The 22,644-nt window shown below is 34.3% G+C and overlaps 3 protein-coding genes across 4 annotated transcripts; 1 reads left to right on the forward strand and 2 right to left on the reverse strand.

Moving 5' to 3' along the window:
• Positions 1-8,502: 8,502 nt before the first annotated feature.
• On the reverse strand, positions 8,503-22,246 carry LOC130624030 (uncharacterized). 2 transcript variants are annotated; one of them, XM_057439596.1, is made up of 3 exons: positions 21,992-22,246; positions 21,127-21,262; positions 8,503-10,156 (listed from the first exon to the last, which is right to left on the reverse strand). In XM_057439596.1, the coding sequence occupies exon 3, from the start codon at positions 10,139-10,141 to the stop codon at positions 8,948-8,950; it is 1,194 nt and encodes a 397-aa protein (XP_057295579.1). In that variant the 5' UTR covers positions 10,142-10,156; positions 21,127-21,262; positions 21,992-22,246; the 3' UTR covers positions 8,503-8,947. The 2 variants fall into 2 exon arrangements, with proteins under 2 accessions (XP_057295579.1, XP_057295578.1); XM_057439595.1 differs by having other exon boundaries at positions 21,127-21,618.
• Positions 11,322-14,519, reverse strand: LOC130624032 (uncharacterized). The gene has a single exon (XM_057439597.1). The coding sequence runs from the start codon at positions 12,756-12,758 to the stop codon at positions 11,586-11,588; it is 1,173 nt and encodes a 390-aa protein (XP_057295580.1). The 5' UTR covers positions 12,759-14,519; the 3' UTR covers positions 11,322-11,585.
• LOC130623075 (uncharacterized) lies at positions 15,513-16,244 on the forward strand. The gene has a single exon (XM_057438576.1). The coding sequence runs from the start codon at positions 15,513-15,515 to the stop codon at positions 16,242-16,244; it is 732 nt and encodes a 243-aa protein (XP_057294559.1).
• Positions 22,247-22,644: the final 398 nt, after the last annotated feature.

The raw sequence follows: 22,644 nt of genomic DNA on the forward strand, positions 1-22,644 counted from the left end.
TTGTTTACATTTGTGCGCAAAAAAAGCGCGTGCAAAGGAAAAATATTGCTGAACTGTAAAAAAAAAAAAAAATTGGCTTGTAAAGTATGAAAGATTTTTTAATGAAGCAAATGATAAAGTTTTTTGACGAAAAGAATGTTCAAAAAAGCGATTAAGTATATTTATTTCTTAAAAAAAAAAATATTTTGCTAAGAACGTTGCTTGAGCCAGTAAAAGACACCTCATCACTTTGCATCATTATTAATTTCTCCCTTGTGAGACAGAAGAGGTTCGAAGTCGTGTGGCTGTAGCTTTGTAAAGTCTTTTTCATAAAGAGAATTATCCGATTCTATGTTTTATATAACATTTTTTTTTTAAATATTTTTTTTTCACTGGAGTGCTCCTTTAACTAAGTTTTTTTTGAGATATTAAAATTGAGTTTTTTATATAATAATTTTTTAGTGCAACCCGAATTAAAATCAACCAATATGCATAAAGCCAGCATGGCCACATCTAACATTAGAGAAGAAAAGATTTCCCAATAATGATCACGTGAGCAAAGAACAATAGAAGTTCTTGCCTTAAAGTATTGTCCAAATTTCTTTCATACAAGACAAAAAATATCTTCGGATCAATTGTATTTCAAGTGGCAAAAAGTATTCCTACTACTAAAGTGAACACACAGCACTATTTGTCTTTCTTTAAAAAATAAGCTTACTCAAAATAATTAACAAAATTCAATCTAGCTCAGGCTACAGAAATATAATTATATGCTTAACTCAGATATCTTTGAATAGATGACGTACACTGTCTCTTTTTTTCAAAAATAAATATAAATGTGCCAGCTCTTTCAGAACATGTATTCAGTATGGAATTAGCTGCATTTCATGTTGGTGGAAATTATATTTAAAAAAATATTCTCTTTATATAAAAAATCAACCCTGGCCTACTTTTCCACCACATCAGATTTTAAAAACTAACGTTTTCCTCAAAAAATTATTTTTTAATCTTTTTATAAAATTATTATTCAGCAGATAATTGAAAAAAACAACAACACCAATTTAAACTTTTTAATAGGAAATTTCCACAGTTAATGTGTACCATTAATAGCATGGCTTTCCAATGAATGGCTGTAATAAGTATTATGACAATCAACAGCGTAAGTTATTGTTGCCAGAAATTGTATACTGGAAAGAATCAATTTTTATATGTAAATTATACCTATTATGATCATTTTCCTCAAAAAGTTATTTTTTGGTCTTATAACAGCAGATCACTGAGAATTTACGGAACTAAAAATCTTGTGGTAACATTTTTAAAATTAAAAATCTTGATTTTGTAAACATTAAAATGCACAAATCCTAACAAATTATAAATTTTTTCAAAATAAATTGGAATGATTATCTGTTTGAAAACATCAATGCACATGCATCTTGCCCACGAAAAAAAGAATTGTATGGAGCAAAAGATTGAAATGGAATTAGAGTTTAAAAAAGAATGTCTTTTAGTAAGGAACACAATCGTTACGAGAAAATATAACCTGCTGTGAAAAGATAATCTGCGGCCATGTTGAGGGGCGGATTCACACGGCAAACGAAATAGTAGATGATTGCAGTGAATACAACATCGTACGACATAGCCCTCCCTTTGTCATGTATTCCTGCAGTATATATTTGCTATAGGTTACTTCTACCGACAAAACAATGTGTTAATATATTTAACACTTTTAAACCATTCAATAAGTGAATACTAAAAATTAAAAAATTGGATGCGCAAATTCTCCAATATAGATTCATGCGTGTTGTTTTTTTCATGGAATTCCTGGTAAAATGTGCATATGTTATACAGTGATAGTCTTGATCTCTAGTTCTGATTCACTGGTGGGACTGTCAAGATTGAGGCCCTGAACGCCTCTTCAATTTTAATCTTTAATAGATCCCAGTATTGTCATACTATCAGTGAGTCAAACCTTTTGAGCCATCGAATTATTTTTATAGATATTTTCTGATACCTCAATATTTCAGCTTTCCTTTCAGGCTGCATCCTTTTCCATTTCTGAAAAGACAACCGATAGCCAATGATATATTGTAGTAATGTTGTGTATCGTAATAATTGAGATTTACTTTTAAAATTTCAGAATATAGGTCTATACTTCAAGTTTAAGTATTTTCCAGGTTATTTGAAACCCTGGTTTGTGTAAAGGAGGAAATCTCGAGGTTACTTGTGGGGCCGTAGATTAGTGGTTATAGCTCTCGTACTCTGACCGGGGCTCGATTCCTCTTGACGGAGATTCAACATGGGTGAGTGAATCTGAATGTTACCATAGCCCCGGTTTAATTGGTTACAAGAAGTTCAGAATAAAAGAAGTGAAGTTTATTCAAAAGAAATACCACAGCCCATTTATCTTTTATCATTCAGCACAGTGGGTGTTCTTTTTAACTTACTAATTACAGGCTTTTTATTAGTAGCTAGCTAAACATTGGCTTTATAGTAAAAATAAATATACAGCTACTTTACCACCGAAAGCCTTAATACAAGCTGGAATTCAGAATTGACAGTTCTTTATGCATTTTAAGCCTTCAAAGAGTGGAAACACTTTGAACGATAGCTGGCATCCAAATTACATAAGGCGGACGTCACAAATATCTGGTGTTAGAGTCACTTGAGCACCAAAAATAAAGTCGGTTGGTAGATCGGCGAATGATAACTCAAAATTTCGAAAAATTTTATCCAACCATCCAGCCATTAACGCGCGCCATTAAATCGCCGATGTTTAATGATAACTTTGGCACCTCCGGCAGTTTCCGCGTGAACACTTTTCACATTTTAAAGCGAAGCACAACAATCGCTGCAATTGCTGTGGAGAGACAACAAGCGTATAATATTTTTTGTCATTTTAGTTTTTCCGACTCAGTATATAAAAAATTTCGATCAAAAATTAGGGTCAGTCGGGTGACTCTAACACCAAATATTTGTGACGTCCGCCTAATCATTAATAAATAAATACTGACCGGTTTTGATAACGTACTGTGAAATACAAAGCCTGGCTCAAAAGTACAGACCGAGCTTGTGAGTTCTGTGCCCCTGACAAATGGCTTTGTATTTTACAGGGCAGAATCAAAACCGGTCAGTAGCCATTTTATAGCTGAAATCTATTCTCATCTTTAAAACAACAATCAAATTTTGCACATGATTAGATGGAATACCAATACATGGAATCACAGTCCTGATATTTACTTGCGCACGCATCTAAGTGATTATGTAATGCCCGATGCGCACGCAGAAATGGAGGTAAAAATGTAAACAAACTAATCAGAAACAGTCAGGGATAACCGCAAATTAGGCTATCACGCCAAATTAGGCTAGTAGCTTAGTTAGGAGATTTTTCATAGACTATTTAGGCGAGTATCTCCTATTTAGGCGATTTGCTATCTTCTTTGTTAAATATAACGGAAACGACGTATAGTTGCACCATGTTTTTTGGCTATCCAGTGGCCTGTCAAGTCGTCTTTGGTCAAGTAAAATTTCATGTAATTTGCTTCGCGGAACTAAAAATTATACGTCAAAAGTCTTTGGATCGGCTAATTAGACGAGAAATAGTCTATTTAGGCTATGCGTCACCATGTTGAAAATATGCGCGCGGGAAATTTAGCCTTTGTTCAGAAGCAACCGTGGCCGTAAAAAAAAGAAGCCGTATCACAGCGCATGCGTTCTAAATCAAAACAAACTAAACGCTATATCTTCTGACAGCGCAAATAATAAAGAAAAATATATTTGGACCATCAAAAAGGGGTTCTATAGAATGTTTTTAGCTAATAAAATCATTGCGACTATGTAACAGAACAGCGATAGGCAGCAAAAACCATGTTGATAGCCTAATTAGGAGAGATAAATCGCCTAAATAGGCTATCGTAGACTAATTAGACTATCATAGCCTAATTTGCGGTTATCCCTGACTGAGAAAAGTTACCTCAATTTCTGCGCGCGCGCACTATAGTTGAGTGTATGGCAAATTTTAATCCACAACTACTTAAATTAGAATGTACAGTTCAAATTTTAAAGGGAGAAGAAAACGTTCAAAATTACGTTAAAAACGAACCAACCAAAAAGGGTATTTGTTTCAGTTATTTTAAACCGACTTCCAAACATTCCAAGTCAGCTCTTCGTCTGAATCAAATGTCTTTTCGCATGTTACGCAGAAGCAAATTGTATGTTCAGCAGTGGCTTTTACTTCTACTTTTTGCTCATGAGCAATCAGAGCTCTTACAGCCAACGTTCCATGTGATCCAGATGTTGGAAGCCCACGCTGGGAAAGGAAAAATTGAAGTTCAGCCATAGAAAGTTCTAAAAAATTCTGCAAACATTTAATATCTTTAACCGAAGCCATCAAGCTCACTTGATTTAACTTTTTAGCTTTTTTAATTAATTTTTTTGTGTAAAATATACAAGAATTGATTAAAAATTAACTTGTATAAACAGAAAAACCACGCCACCACATAAACTTCGCATCCCAGCTAGCAGCGGTGTTGTATTTTGTCATAGTGATTACCCAGAATGCTTTGCGCAACCGTGAAAGATCTATTACGTCTACCGTTAATGATCGATTAGGCCCCTGGGGGCTTATTTGTCAAAATGGGTTTTGGGGGACGGGGCTTATTTGGGAGGGGCGTGGCGGGGGGTTAAATGGGAGAGGGGACTTATAAAATTATGCAAAAGTCTTAGTGTGCTAAAAAATAAAAATAACAATTTTAATAAACACAACATATATTTCTAAAAGTATAATAAAAACAAACACTAATCGATCTCAATATCACTATTGCCTTCTTCGTCCTCGTCTACGATCGTCTCTTAAGGGAGCCGCATCAATCATTTCCTCCGGCATCTGGGATAAATGGGTTGTCTTCCGTCTCGTTTACCAGTTGTATTTGTTCATTGAGCATTGAGGGTATTTCGAACTCGTTGGGTGAGCGCAGAAGAACACAAGATGTGAAATTGAAAAGGAATATTTAGACGGGTCTCCTAAATTTGCTTCTTTGTATGTGATATTATGATGAACACTGGCAAATCAACGTTTATGCCTTGTTTATCTGCCAACTACACTTGATTTACTGAGAAAAAGCTCTTTGTAGGATGTAAACATATCCAAATTTAGTTTTGCTTCACCCAGTGAACGGCTATCATGAATTGCGTTTGAACATATAAACTACATTGAAAAGGCTTCGTTTATTTTTTCCTGAAGACTTTTGTAGTGTTTTCGCAAATACTAAACACGGTAGAGCAATTTTAAAGTAACAATTTCTGCACTTGAAAATTATAAAGTATGGATGACATTACACACTGGTTGTTCACGTTCCAGCTCAAAGATAGAAATTTCGACTATTCTTTCATAAAACCGCAACTAGACATTCAACAATCAAGAGCAAAATTAATATCCCCAAAGTAACTTGTGAGGAATTGACGATTGATGTATGAATACAAAGCATAATAGTGAACACTCATGGTATTTAGGACATACATTGCTTGTAATGTATTCTCTAAGGCTCAAACAAACGGATCATGTCTCGTTGGGTAAGCGCAGTAAAACACAGGATGTGAAATTGAAAATGAATATTTAGGCGTGTCTGCTAAATTTGTTTCTTTGTCTCTGATATTATGATGACCACTGGCGAATCGGCCATCATCCCTTGCTTATCTACCAACTACAAGTGATGTACTGATAAGAATCTCTTTGTGCGAAGATGTCACGATAATTTTTCGTTTGTATATAGTGCGAGACCATTATGAACGCCTCTTTACTACAGAGAAATACACTCTACTACAGGCTACTACACTCTACTACAGAAAAATACGCTTTACTACAGAGAAATACATTCTACTACGCTCTACTACACGCTACTACACTCTACTACAGGCTACTACACTCTACTACAGAGAAATACGCTTTACTACAGAGAAATACATTCTACTACGCTCTACTACACGCTACTACGCTCTACTACACGCTACTACACTCTACTACAGAGAAATACGCTTTACTACAGAGAAATACATTCTACTACGCTCTACTACACGCTACTACACGCTACTACACTCTACTACAAGCTACTACAGGCTACTACACTCTACTACAGAGAAATACGCTTTACTACAGAGAAATACATTCTACTACGCTCTACTACACGCTACTACGCTCTACTACACGCTACTACACTCTACTACAAGCTACTACATGCTACTACACTCTACTACAGAGAAATACGCTTTACTACAGAGAAATACATTCTACTACGCTCTACTACACGCTACTACGCTCTACTACACGCTACTACACTCTACTACAAGCTACTACATGCTACTACACTCTACTACAGAGAAATACGCTTTACTACAGAGAAATACATTCTACTACGCTCTACTACACGCTACTACGCTCTACTACACGCTACTACACTCTACTACAAGCTACTACATGCTACTACACTCTACTACAGAGAAATACGCTTTACTACAGAGAAATACATTCTACTACGCTCTACTACACGCTACTACGCTCTACTACACGCTACTACACTCTACTACAAGCTACTACATGCTACTACACTCTACTACAAAGAAATACGCTTTACTACAGAGAAATACATTCTACTACGCTCTACTACACGCTACTACGCTCTACTACACGCTACTACACTCTACTACAGAGAAATACGCTTTACTACAGAGAAATACATTCTACTACGCTCTACTACACGCTACTACACTCTACTACAAGCTACTACAGGCTACTACACTCTACTACAGAGAAATACGCTTTACTACAGAGAAATACATTCTACAACGCTCTACTACAGGCTACTACACTTGTGCTTTATGGAGAATAGCACATCATTATCTCCACAAGGCTTGGGAAGGTACATAGGTCTAACACATGTTGAATACTATATCTCCTTTATATTCAGGAAGTAATACGTGGACGACTTACCGCAATATTCTAGTTCAAAACTACATAGCTAGAGCTAGCTAATCCCAATTAGCTAGCTACCAATTTTCCTAAATTCCACTTTGTGTTCTTTACTGCAAGGAATAGCACGTGGAGTGCATTGATTATTCTACTACTTCTCCACAATTTACAACAAATAGTAGCAAATACTGGCGCATAAGCAACGAAATAAATCAGTACAAGAAAAAAGCCTAGCTAGCAAGCTCCTTGCATACCCTTGCATCCTTCCACAAGTACTAAGAATATTTCTCATCATATCGGACAGTATACAAAGTCTATCGGAACTGTATATTCGTACGCACTTTAATATGACATAAAGTGCGTATTAATAGTGCGTAGCGCTATTCATACGTAGAAAAAAGGAAAAAGAATCCTAACCCTAACCCTAAAGCACTTTATGTACGAATAGCGGATGAACATATACGTACTCAAAAATGGGCAAAAGTGCGTACGAATATACACTACGAAGTCTATCTGGAGCATACCACATAGAACTCAAAACCCACTTTACACGGAACATGTTTACAACCTTTTCGATTTGTTTTTGTCCGGGCATAGCCGCAAAGATGCACTTTTGGGATCGGGTGAAAAAAAAACAATTTTGGAAAAATACAGCATCGTTATTTGTTTTCTTACAATGATTTTCCATTTTTTTCCGTTTTTGTTTCCATATACACCTTTTCCGAATTAGTTTTCTTTGATGTGCCGCTGCTATTTCTCGACTTTATTTAAATAAAAAGAATGTGATTTTTACCTAAAACTCAATACGAATGTGAAATCTTCAGATTGATACAGCAAAAAAACAACCTGTAAACCAATTTTTTTAATGTTGTGATGATTAATCTCTGCACCGAGGCTATTAGTACAGGGCGAAAATTAAAAAGACTTTAACCGTAAAGGGGGATTTTCACGAAGCGAATTCGTGAAAATCCCCCTTAACAACAAAACTACCAAAACAGCATATATATGTCGGATTAAGTTAAAAAGTTATATACACACCAATTTAATGATGCTGAATATGATCTTAAAGTCAAAATATCAAAATTATAAAATTTGTCCATAATTTCGGAATTTCCAAGAAAAATGAAAGCGACTTCAATTGAAGACCTCACAAAAAATCGGCATCATTGTTTGTTTTCGCAAAACTAAAATTAATATGTTGGGAAAATAATCTAACTGAACAGCGCTTTTGTTATGGCGTGTGTGAAACATTTGGATGATCCAAACCTTTCCCCGCGCCTGTTGTCTCTTTTTATATCGGAACGACAAGCCTCGCTGTTTCAATATAAAGAAGAATCGACATAACCGGAAACGAATTTTCGGGTACTTCAGGCTCATTTGTTCAAAGAGAAAACAGACCACAATCACATAAACACTTCAATAAAAATGCCCGTTGTCTGTCTCTGCCCGATTTTATAACAGTGCTACGTACACACAAAATAGCAAATGAGATCAATAAAGGATAGACGAGTCCACAGATTTATCCACTGTTTATCGACGAAAATTTAATAAACGCTTAAGTATGTGAATTTGGAAAAGTTCAGCTTTTTGCAAACATAAATCTGTACAACACTAATTAAACTTGATAAAGAAAACATGCTAAATAAAATAAAAAATTAAACTTGTAAACTAAAAATTGCTACCCTCAAAAAATAATAACAGCATAACACAAGTAGAGCTCACTGTCCCTGATTATTTGTGTTAAAAAGGCTTTAAGGCAAAAAATCTCCAGATTTCATCTCTAAAAAAGGTTTTGTAAGCCCTTAAAATTTGGCGGGTAAAATTTACTAATCCGTCAGAAAATCAACTTCTAGTTGCAATGGCATTTTAAACACTAAAAGAAGAAATGTGTATTCATTAATGGTTCTTAATGCTGATGAAAGTTGCACGTAAGAGATTCGGTGTAAAATTTTAATTTAAGTTCTTATTCACTAAATTATACTAAAATCTGACTTTAGCTGTCATTTGTCATTCTCGTTTCCTGGTTGGACAGATCAAATTAAATACCGACTTTCTTAAATGTCGTACGCTGAGTATAAAACTTGTCGGTCGAAATATGGAGCTCGACAAAATCGACATAATCGATAAATCTCGCATGATATGAACAACGATACAGTCACACGATACACACAAGTTCATATATATCATCATAACGCAAGTTGGCAAGTAAGCAGCAACAAAAACTAATAACATGTACATGAAAGTTCGAGTAGCTTTTCGCTGGATATTCATGCGAGGACTCAGATTATCTGTAACACTTCCTTTACGTGTCTCGTTACGTAGCGATAGATACGATAATACTGATTGGATCGTACTACTCCTTCGTTTCCTTTCATCAGTATCGTCTGCAGTACAAGGAAAATGAACATGTTCCAGTGACAAATAGCTTTCTTTCACTTTGGGAGACTCATCAAGGGTCAGTTTCCGGCGATTATTCTGAAGCGCAAACTGTACAAGTGTGCTTGTGGAGTCTCGCTTTGAATTCGGAGGTGACGCCGTTAAATTGATTTTAAATTCGACTTTTTTGCACGTGGAATCAACTGATGGCGGCGGTTTTACTGTTCGTCCTGTTTTTTGAAACCTTGTTTTATAGACGACTGTCGTAATAATCATGGAGGAAACAGCCACTGTGATGTTGACTGCAGAAAACACGGCTAACTCTTTAATAAAATGCAACTCAAAATACGGAATGACGAACAAAATACCCAAAGGCCATGTCAATATAACAATAATGTTCTCTGTACGTACTTTTATCCCTTTGTGATATTTGATAGGAAACATAAGTGCCGTCATTCTATCAATACATAATAACGTCATCGTAATTAATGCTACGCCGTCTGTAAGAAAGACAGAAATATGCGTCGCTATCGTCTCAGCAAAGGTGATATTTACCCTCTTCGCTTCTTTAATAAAAAAATTAACTGAAGTCGGAGTAGCTAAGATTCCCGTCAGCAAATCAGCCAAAGCGATGTTGAGTAACATTTTGTAAAATAAGTTTTTAAATGTTGTTCGCCTTTTACGCACAATACATATGATAATTAAGACGTTTAACGGAACTGATATGGTCATCATGGAAAAGGACGTCACTGCTGAAAATATTGACAGCGTTGTCATGTTGTGAGTGGTCCCGCATTTTTCGTCAATTCGTTCCACGGTCATCATTAATACAATACGAATCTATACGGAAATAAAATTATAAGCGTGATATTATTGATACTTAAAAAAAGTTGTTTTGTTTTGTGGTTAGATTTTAACTTTTTCAAAAGTAATTTTCAATAAATAACAAGTGGAGATTATGCATTTCAAGAACTGCAGGGTTTGTCAATGTTGTCATATTTAGATTGTAACTTGTGCAAAAATAATTTCCTATAAGTTGTGAATTAAGTAAGAAGGAAGAGCTTAAAAATTTCAGGAACTGCAGGCTTTGTTAATGCGAAAAATATCTAGGAATTGTTAATGTTGACAAAGTGTAAGATTTGACAATAGTGGGAATATGCAACACTAATCAATGCTTAGCAAAATTCTGGGCTTGTGATTTTTATCTTTCAGGGGAGGAACTTGCAACAACACGTTTGTATATCCTATAAAGATAGAAAGAGAGATGCTAAACGTTTCCGTCCCGATGTCAAAAAGATACAAGATGTCCTGGAAACGAAGTTGGATGTATAAGATAAAAAAAAATAGTGTGTATCGTTTTTTAAAAAAGAAAAAAATCATCTTTCACAGGTATTTATTTTCGCGAATTTTGCGAATAGCAAGTTTCTGAATAATCCACATGGAAACTTATTTTTGCGAAATAGCTAAGAAAAACCCGCGCAACTTGCGAAAATTAATTCCCTGGAAAACTTTTGTCATCGTTATTTCGTTTATAACATGCAAAATTTCAAGTTGTAGAAAATAAAAGCCTGGACGTAGCTTTGAGTTTTAAATTTTAAACTTGTAAGTTCAATTTTGAAGTTACTGAAATGGCCATCCAACTTTATTAATATAACGCGGTTATTGTTCCGTACCTAAAAGTTGAATTTTGTCTCACTTTAGCTTTCGTATCTTCCCAATGAAAACCATCGCTTCTCTTCAAGGCTGAATAAATGTTTCGCGCTCAAACTTTCACGAGTTGGTGAATTTTATGTTTGTTTATTTATGCAGATTTTACCAAGAACTTTAAAAATGTGAAGGTTTCTGTCTTAATGAAGTCAAGTTGATTCTTTCTTATTTGATCTATTTAAAACTAATAATTCGTATCACATGCTTTTCAACACGACTCTTTCGACACGCAAGGTCGAATTTAGCTTTGTACTAATACAAGCAAAATCAACTTAACCACACAGCCATAGAATACAAATTTATTAGTTTATCTATATTTATTCTTTATATATATTAATCACAAAGAACATTAAGGAATAATAAGGATAATGTGATTTTCTTTAGATATGTTTTCTAAATTTGCTCTGTTATATTTGCTTATATTTATTTCTTGTACCTTGCCTTCCGTGTCAACAGCTATATATTTCATCGTTTTTCAACTTTCTGAACATGCTAAAACATGGTGCTGTCTATGGAACTATCAATTTTCCAACTACCTTTTTTCTCAAACATTTTCTAATTCTTATTTTCTTGAACATATGAACTCGTAAACTGATGCTCTTAAATGTTTTAAGCTTAAAATAAAACTCGTTGGTCGAAACACAGAGCTCGATAGTATCGATATGATCGATAAATCTCGCATAGCGTGAATGACTCCACAATCGCACGTCACACATAAGTTCATGTAGGCCATCATAATACATGTCGGCAAGTACGTGATCACAAAAACGAGCAACATATAGAAAAATGTTCTTGTAGCTTTACGTTGTATTGTCATGCGAGGACTTAAGTTGTCAGTAATACTACTTTTTCTAGCGTCGGGTCGTATACGTAAGTAACATAAAACAGATTGAACCGTGCTACTTCTTGGCTTACGTTCATTTGATGTTATTTCTTCTGTCATCTCGGTAGAAAAGTCCGCGTTTGAAGAACTATTATTAACAAGTCCTTCATTTTTGTTTGCGACAATCGTGCTCGCAAATCCGACTTTTGAATGTCGTTTTTCTGTCGGAGTCGATTTGACGTCAGAATCAACAGAAAGTTCAACTTGATTTGTTGATACAACAGACGATGAATGATTTGGTTTGTTTTTTGGTTTCAATTGAAACCTTGTTTTATAGACGACTGTCGTAATAATCATGGAGGAAACTGCTACTGTGACGTTGACTGCAGAAAACACGGCTAACTCTTTAATAAAATGCAGCTTAAAATACGGAATAACGAATATTACGCCCAACGGCCACGTCATAATAACAATAATGTTCTCTGTACGCCCTTTTATCCCTTTATGATATTTAATAGGAAATATAAGCGCTGTCATTCTATCAACACATAATAACGTCATCGTAATTAATGCTACGGCGTCCGTGATAAAAACTGATAAGTGTAAAACAAGTGCGTCGGCATAATTGACGTCTTCATTAAAAAATGCTTCTTTGATGTGAAAATTGACGGATGCTGGTGACGCTATAAAGCCAGTAAATAAATCAGCGAAAGCAATATTTAGGAGTAACTTATAAAACAAATTTTTAAACTTTGTTTTCCTTGCTTTCATTATGCAAATTATGATAATCAGATTCAACGGTACGGCCATTATTGAGATTGTCATGGACGTGACGGCTGAAAAGGTTGACAAGGCTGTCATATTGTTTTTTGTGCCACATTTTTCATCGATCTGTTTTATTGTACGTGTCATCTTGTATGTTGGATGTATAAATCAGCTTCTTTTACATTATAAATTCTTATATATATTCCTGTCTGTCTAAAACAACAAATGGATGTCGACTTCACTTTCTTTTGTTATTTTAATAAAGTTAAAGTGGAAAAGGTTTTATATATCAACAGTACCTCTCTGATTTCAGCTGCAATTAGCAATCGAAACTTGCTGAAAGCCAGTTTGTTAAAAAAATTAAAAGTTTAATATTTTCTAATCCTTTACCGACACGCATATGAAAGTTCTACCGAAATTTCCGAAGTTAATCCGATTTTAATAGGTTAAGTAAAGATTATCATCACCCTTGCGATAATACATATTTTTAAAATTAATAGATTATATGGCAATGCTCTATGTTATGTGAAAGCAACAAAGTAGTGTGTCAGATCAGGTAGAAGTAAGCTACAGAAAAACAGTCTGGGAACGAAGTTTGGATAAACTCACAAAGTTGCAGTAAAAGACGTGAAAGTGTGGGATGTTATTTATATAATTATGTATTTTTGTTTTACTATGTATTTCTCTGATTATTATTAGTAAGTTTTATATTTTTTAAAATCTCCTCCTCCGCAGAGACCATAAATCGGTGAAGTAAACTTAGCCCCAGGGGCACATACAATTTGTCACGTGATAGCCAATATGATTGAGACTAACAGCAGTTGATTTGTCAAAAAAGTTTCTTAACATTCTTTTAGAAAAAATCGCCAGTCACCGCTAGCATTTTAGCTCACACACAAACAAACGGACGACGGGTAATATTTTAAGAAATGTAATCTTACTGTGATTTAGTACGAGCTAGTGTGATTTGTGCATCAAATGTATCTTTTAAATAGCTCATGCTTCATTACCATCTTACTCTGGAGGTAATAATTTTGACTATAAACGAAAATATTAACTCCCAAAATAGAATTTAAAATCAAATTTAAATTGAAAAAATAAAAAATTGAAGCAGCAGTTGACGAGTTCGAAGAAAGAAAACGAGTGAAATCGGAAAAAGAATCTACATAGCTAATAGTACATAGCTATTTGCCATTTTTTAGAAAAGCAGTCACCTTTCCTAGATGTCTAAAAATTTTCGAAGTTGATTTTACAAGAAGAATTTTAAAAGGTTAAGGCGTGAGTATACAAAATAGGTGTGATTTTTTAAAACCAAAACCAAAACTTTATTTTGATATATTAATAGACACGAAAAGAAAATGACCCCTCTCCTACAAAACTACTCCTTTTACAATACTACTAATTTTTCAAGTTTCCTGTATGCTTTTTTGTGGTCACAAGACATTGATCTAAAAACGCTTTTTTAATTTTTTCTTATTGTTTTTTACTTTTGGAGTTATTTAGTATTAAAAATTTTTCCACAGTTTTTAACCTCTAATTGTCAGAAAACTCATCATAACTCGCGTTCTGCTCATTCTCAAGAAATAAAAAAAAGAATTTTAGATCAAAGATTCCTCTCCACGCTAAGCGTGCTCTCCACCCCTACATCCTTCGCAAAGCGTGCTCTATACCCCCACATCCTTTATAGTTTTGTAAACGAGATTCACGACGTAAGTGATGCGCTTTTAAAAATATAAAACTGTGAAAAAAAGCTTTTAAGTTTCTTACAGAAATCTTATACATCTGTATAATAATTGTTCACTATGGTAACGACTATTTGTTAACAAGTTTTGTTCACATCTTCTGTTTCTCTTTTGAGTGGTGAAACAATCTTCCACCATGTTGCATGCTTCATTGTTACATTGCAAAATAAACTTCGTTCCCAATCCAGCTCGAAAGTTTTTGTGCTCCGTTAACGAAGTCACGAAGCGAATTCCCCGTTCCCTCTATACGGCTAATTCGCAATGCATTATGGTAGTTGTATTCCGCGAAAACGTAAACAAACCATTCGTAGTAACAAAAATGGCCGAACAAGTACACTTCATCCTTAATTCTACTCAAAACCAAAGCGATATACAAAATTCTAATCAAGACAACAGTTTTTTTCAAAACTTGGGCTCTCCTGCAAGCATTGGCTCAAACTTTTCATCAAGTTCAAGCTTTTTATTGCAAGCTAAAAGTAAAGGAGGAGGGATAACTTGCTGTGTACCTCTCTGTCAAAACAACTCAAAGAAGAATCCAGACTTATCTTTTTATGTCATTCCTAAAGACTCAGAGCTTCGAAAGAAATGGCTTTTTATGATCAGTAGAAAGGATTTTGTACCTTCTACATCGCATAGAGTTTGCTCTGTTCATTTCACTGGTGGAAAGAAGACATATATGAACAATGTTCCCACAATAGTCCCAAAAACTATCAAACCAACAGCTAGCAAACCAAGAAAAACTCTCAACAGTACAAACTGTAAATTGCAACTATTTTCTCCTGTGAGGGCTACGACAAATGACATTGCTGCAGAATTATCTGTGGAGGAAGAGTTAAAACAAGAGTTGGAAAAATTGAGAGCCGAAATTAGTTGTATGAGAATTCATGAAAAGGAACTTGATCAAACTATTGAAAAACAACAAGCCACTATAAGTGACATAGCATTTTCAATTGACCGGTTTAAACACAATGAAGCACACTTTAAGTTTTATACCGGATTCGAATCTTATAAATTATTCAAAGCAGTTTTAGAATATTTACAACCAGCTGCAAATAAACTAATATATTGGGGTTCAAATACTAACACTGAAAATACAAAAAATATAAACTCTACAAAACGAGGCCGATCACGATCATTGAGCGCAGAAGAAGAATTCTTTATGATACTGGTTCGAATTCGATGTGGACTTTTGTTAGAAGATATGGCTGTTCGATTTAATATGTCGACAAGTCACATAAGCAGAATATTGATTACATGGACAGATTTTTTACATTCACAATTCCGTATGCTTCCAATATGGGCTTCAAAAGAAACAGTACAAAATAGAATGCCGAAATGTTTTCAAAAAAGTTACCCAAATACCCGTGTCATATTAGATTGTACAGAAGTATTTGTGGAAATGCCTACGTCATATCGCACACAGTCCAGTACCTTTTCAAATTACAAACACCATAATACAGCAAAAGGATTAGTCGGAATAGCTCCTGATGGATCAGTGACATTTGTCTCTGATTTGTATGGTGGACGCTTTTCGGATAAACGAATAACAAAAGATAGTGGTATATACGATTTGCTAGAGCCTGGGGATTCTGTGATGGCTGATAGAGGATTTGAGCTCGAGGAAGATTTACCTGATGGAGTAACATTAAATATTCCACCATTTTTAGATGGAAAACCTCAGCTAAGTTTATTAGAGGAAAACGAAACTAGAAGAATAGCATCTGTACGTGTACATGTCGAACGAGCAATCGAACGTATAAAAAATTACCGAATTTTACAAACAGTTTTCAAACTATCAATGGCTGCTGAACTCAATAAGATATGGGTTATTTGTTGTTATTTAGTTAATTTTTTACCACAGTTGGTACCAGATGTAAATACGAATGACTAAAAATTATAAACTTTCGTACACTATATATATATATATACTAGATCATGAAATATAAAGACAAAACAATATTGTGAGGAAACAATTTTATTTACTCACACTGTTGTTCTGTAATGTTGCTGTGCATGAAAGTGAAATAAAAGTGTGTTAGCTCAGGCAAAGTAATTCTGTTCCATTTTTCCTTTTGAAAAACTATTGTTTCCACATGTCGGTCAACTTTTGTATAAACAATAAAATCAATTTCATTGACTTGTGTTACTGCCATCACACCTTGACATTGGTGAAAATAATTATGTCTTTCTTTGAGTTTTGGCTTGCCATTCGATATTTGTAAAAAAAAATTTTTATCTTTGCATGCGTCAGAAATAGAGCAATCCTTTTTTGAATATGGGCACTTCACCTCAATCAATCGAGCATTCCCATTCAAAGTTGTTGCGCCATCAGGACTTGCACCTAACCACGGCCATTTTGGATTAATAACGAAACCACATTTTTCGACTTCAATATTTTTCTCGGTTTGATACCAGTTTAGAGCATTAACTTCATTTTCTAAGCCCCATTTGCAGGCCTCTGATGTAAAGTTTTTATTTTTATTTAGACATTTTTGTAATATGCTTTTTGGATGTATATTTTTTCTTCTATTTATAATAGATCCAAAATTGGATGATGTTATGCGTTTCTTTCTTTCTGTGTACCACATATCACATTTATACTGAGTACATGTGGATTTTTCTATGTCTCGAACTTGTTCGGCATTGACATGAATGAAATTGTTTACAAATGACTTTTGCTCATCTGATAACTCTGCTATTTCTGGTTCAAAGTCAAGAGCCTGCAAAAATAAATTAACTGTCGGACGTAATTCAACTGTTTCACTGTTTGTCTGTTCAAAATTAAATTCTTTTATAGATGTGTCATAAAATGATGATGGTTTATAGTCATTTCCTTGTAATAAATATGCCATTGAAGTTCCTTGCCCTATTTCAAATAAGTCTGTCGCTAATTTTTTGACTTTTTCGGTTGAGGGCTCATGTGCAAACAGTGGTGTAGAACAAAATTTTCTATTTCCTGTGACCAACGGTCTTTTGCGACTTTCATTTGTGTCTTTCGTAAGGTCTGCTTTCTCGAATGCCATTGCAGAAAATTTTATTGGTGCAGAATTTGCACTTTCTCCAGGTACATGCCATTTTTGTAACAAATCTGTGCATGTCTTGTCATCAGGGACAATTTTTAAGTCCAACTGTTTGTATTCAACCAATTGAAATAGAACTGCTGCGACATGCTTACAGCATCCTCCTGCTCCAGCTTTACATAAACATTTCGCATACAAAATATCACCACTTCTTTGACACAGGTGGACATAAACAGAATATTTTTCTCTTTTCATGGAAGCAGCTACAAAACATTTCACAAGAAAAGTTAATTTTTCAGCCATAACATTACTTTTAACTCTCACTTTCTTCACGTAGCTCTCCTTGAATAGTTGGTATCCAAGAATTTTATGCTTTGTAGCACCCTTCGGCTTGCTATCACAGCTATTTCCAAGAACTAAATATTGGTGAATTTTCTCCTGGGTGATCGAAGGCATAGCTGCAAGATCAGTTGACCATTGACTTATATCTTCGTGTGTTCTTTCCTCCACTTCTTCGTCCCTCTCGGCATTTGTTAATTCTTTAAAAACAGGTCTTGGTACCACACAAGAGCTTTGAGAAAAGCTAGGCCCAAGATCTGTAGAGCTTAAAATTATATCTAAATCTGTATCCTTATTTATTACTTCCATTTCGACTTCTTTCACTCCTAAAACCTCACTAACTAACAATATTTAAATGTTTACATCAATAACACGGGTTTTGGATAAGGGAGATAATGATTTTCTTGAGGAGATTTGAAAATTATCACAAACAATAACGGCTTTTTGTTATTATCGCCACAATAAAAAGAATGCTGTTATTTATTTACAAACTCTCGCTTCTGGGAGGGAAAACTGTAGAATACAACTACCATAATGCATTGCGAATTAGCCGTATAGAGGGAACGGGGAATTGAACGGCAAATTCGACAGCAAATTGTATCTGAGCATGCGCAGTTTTGTTTGTTATGCTTTTGCATCGAAATATTCGCTTAAGTAGAAACGGTTCCTACTTTTTCGCGGCTAAAGGTTTCACTGCTATTTTTAGCCCAATCAGAACGCGGTTAACCAATCTAAACAATGAATTTGGCGCCTAATTTTTTTTGTCGTGAAAATCAAAAAGCGAATTCGCCATGGAATTCGAGATTGGCTGTGACAGATTTTGCAAACAGAGGATCTTTTTGAACAATCTGTAAATAGATTTAATTCAACGATCCAGTTGCATGGCGGAAAGTTTGTGTATTCGTCTTTGCTCTCATTGCTATCGCTGGATGACACAGCGTCTACAATTTTTTTTCGGCTAGTGCTAGCTTGACGACTGGCAGTACAAACCATTTGCCTTCATCTTCTTTTAGCTGGCGAGTCTAATATTTTTGTTTTGGATTCTCTTCTTTTTTTTGATGATATAAAAGCTTTATGACGATAGGACATTTTTATTCGCTGTTAACTTATAAACTGGTTTTGCCATGTTTTTCACAGTAGGTTATATTCAACTTCGGAAGACAAAAAAGAAAATATTCTTATGAGAAATAGGAGAACAACTTCAAAAGAATCTTTTAACTACATACGAAATCATTTTCCTCTTTGAGTCGGCTATTATTATAACATTGAACATTATTCAGTAGTAAAAATTAATACCCAAGATGATTACGTGTGAACAAATATCGCATAACAAAATTTTTTTGGGACAATAATCTTAAATGTATTTTTTTAAAAATAATTTTGCACCATTTAAGAGCCCAGATCTTTCGCTATCTAATCACTGAAAAATGAAAAAAAAAATCATTTTTTCGCATACTCACGCATTAATACAATGGTTGAACTCTCTACGAACACATAAAATAATTCTCAAATTTAAAATGGTGAAAAGGACGTAAATTAGCTCTCCTATTACGAACGAACCTTATCTAATGTGAACCAGTAATAATATTACTGGTTCACATCAGATACAAAGGTTGATTTTAAATAAGCAACAGAACAATCTCGTACTGAAGAAACAAAAATATCCCCATTATTTTTTCCATCAACACCAAAAAGAGGCTATCATAAAATTTCTATGGTATAGTTTGAAACTAGTCTATAAAGCCCGTGGAGAAATCTACTTAGTCGAAGGGTCAATAAAAAGAAAGTTGTTTTAGATGTTTTGCTGACATCAGCAGTGTAGCGCGGATAAAAAATTCGCGAAATTTGTTTATTCTTTGTCTGTTATGTGTAGAGGTTGAAATGCTGGTTAAAATAATGTACAGGCTCGTATGTTCTCAACGAACGCCTAAGGAGATGTTAGGGATTAAAAACTTTGCGAACGTCAGCAAAAACCTGTCAAAACCTTAAAAATTTTTTTTAGAAATTTGTATACCTAAAGTAAATAAACACATCCACTTTGCCTGTTACGCACAGACACATTCTCTGTATTATTATAAGAGATGAAACAGAATTAAGAAATTCTCTATTCCTTATGACATGCATTCAGCTAGGAATCCTTCTAACATCCAACTACAAGAATATTATTAATTCTTTCCAAACTACAATAAGCTAAAATTCTATCTTGATTATTAATTCCATTACGTACGAACTTTGCTTTTACTTCAACTGATAATTTTGTGTTTCACTTGTTTTACATTTTTTTAATAAAAACTTCTGCAAATATTGAAAATGTTAACTAAACTTTTGTTAGTTTGAAATGATAGTGTTTTTGTGAACACAAAACAACTGTGTAAACAGAGCCTAACATGCTGTGTACACGGTGATAGTGTAGCTTTTCTATTTTTGTTTTTTTATGCTTCTTCTTTGGCCCCAAAATTATTCTTTTTCATTGAAACAAAAACAAATATTTTTGAAGCATATGCAACTTTACAAAAGTGTTAAATTTTGTTTATTAAATAAATATTTTTACGACGCGAATTTTGAGCTGCCATACAAAGTCTGTCAAACATCTCCTGATATCAGACTTGGGCATGAGACATGAGGACGAGCTCGGCTTCAATCACGCTCGCATTTCTCAGTGGAAACGATTGAAACTAAGTTTCATACAACGTTTTCGCCATTGCATATTGTGACGTATACGTAAACATCTCGCATAAGTTTATGGATATCAGTAAAAATGTTAGAAATATATACTAAATGTTTTTGTACATCTGTAAAGTTAAGAATAAATTTTTTGTTTTGCTGAACTAAGTTAGTTGTCACGGAGGACTAACGACACAGAACGTACAAAACCATATATAGCCGACGCCTCTCTACAACGAACACTTTCCTTAGTAACACATGAATAGCCGTCAAACTCTCAAAACAAAAAGTCTATGTTGCAGACGATTTAAAGCTGACACGTCGTCATAGTGGACTTTCCAAATTAATATAGAACTGGGCCACATTCAGGGTACATCCGCAAAATGGGTCAGGGAACAATCCTCATGATAATGTGTTGTATATTTCACATACTGCAAGTTCAAAATTTAAGTTTTCTGCGCTAGGAAAAAGAAAATATGAAAAGCTGTTGTGAGATGTGTAGTCTGTTTTAATTTTTAGCATGAAAGATCGCATATTTACAGCATGTTTAATATCATCAGGCTTCTTCTTTTTTCAAAAGCATTCTCTTGACACGCCTAACGCGACATTAATATACTTATTTCTATTTTTCTATTTTTATTTTTGCAATTTAATTGTACAAATGTCTTCAAATGTCTTCACCTTCCTTTAAGGAGGCTTTCACATCACCAAATCTCATAATATTAAGAAATTAAGAAGCAACATGCTTACCAGAAAGTTTGAATGTTGATTACAACAACCAATGTTTGTTAATCTCAAAATGTAAACAAGCACTTCACTACTCCAACTCTACGAGCAAAAGAGAAACATCTGCTGACCAATGAATCCACATGCAGAGAGTAGAAACCTAATTTTAAAGACAGTAAATTCGTTAAACCTTTACAATTAGCAGCCATACGTAACACTTTGAATTTTTATTTCGTTTTTATTAATATTCATTTTTTTTAATCATGCTTTCAATTTGTCATACTAACGCTAATCAAATAACAAAGTTCGTATCACCACTTGTTCATGTGTGAATTCATTCTTAACGTTCAGTACGACAATAAGATTGATATCTAAGTCGATTGTCTAGTTGATCGGTTGATGTTCTCGTACGACTTCAGTAGTTCAAATGGGAGCTTTAAATACACTCGCAGGGCACTTCGCAGGGCACCTCACAGGGCTCTTCGAAGGACACTTTGCAGGACACTTCGCAGGGCACTAAAAGTATTTATAGATTCCAAACAGTTTACCTGGGTAAATAATTGTAATGGATAAATAAAAAGCGCTATTTTTTATTGTGAATAAATGAGACAGAACATATTATAGAAATGCGCCCATTGACATGTTTATGACGCCACATTTAACGCTGTGTCGCCATCAACCTCTCTTTATTTAAATAGCCACGTCGTGGCAAGCATACAAGCCATAAGAAACAGGTGGTTTTTAATTTTGATTAAGAGGATTTTTACTTTACCGTAACATTAACCCGTCAATGTTTGTTAAATAAAAAAAATAATTTAGTATAAATTTTTATAGAAATTTGAAATTTTCTATCGGAACAGAAAACAAACAAAATTCTGGTAATTTTTACCTTTTTTATCTAGTGCTAAAAGTCAATTGTCATTCGTCCTTTGTCCCGCCTTTATTGTCATTTCTTCGTATTCTAGGTCACATAAATTCTCACTCTCGCACAAGATAATAAAAATAACTAATGTTTTTGTTGTTTTCTGATATTATATTAACATGGATGAAGAAATATGTACAAACCTTTTTCAATACACCTAATCTGATCAAAATATATTTGATTTCTCCAGCTGTATTTGTTCAACTTAAATTCTAATGTAACACTTAATTCACAAAGGTCTGGGTCTACAATATATTCATTGTTCCCAGAGCTCTTTGAAATAAACTTTGAAACCCGCTTAGAAAGTAAAGGAAATTTCAAAAACTACATATTATTGAATTTCAACGGTATCACTTCGTTTATATGACAGCGGTGGCACACAAGTGTCAACATAAATTTAGCGATACTCTTCCAATATTATTGAATTCAGTCATTTTTGTGATAAATGAGGTCTTGGCACGCATGCTTAAATTCCGCAGCGAGCGTACGCGCTGTACTAACATTTGATGTACAAATTAAACTAAGTTACGCAGTTTGGATAGATGTACCAATCTGCGCCTTTAACGCGCGCTGAGACAGTGGAAATAGTTTCGAAATTTACACTTCATTTACTTTTAACC

Source organism: Hydractinia symbiolongicarpus, chromosome 13, assembly GCF_029227915.1.
Source record: "Hydractinia symbiolongicarpus strain clone_291-10 chromosome 13, HSymV2.1, whole genome shotgun sequence".
Taxonomy (NCBI): Eukaryota; Metazoa; Cnidaria; class Hydrozoa; order Anthoathecata; family Hydractiniidae; genus Hydractinia; species Hydractinia symbiolongicarpus.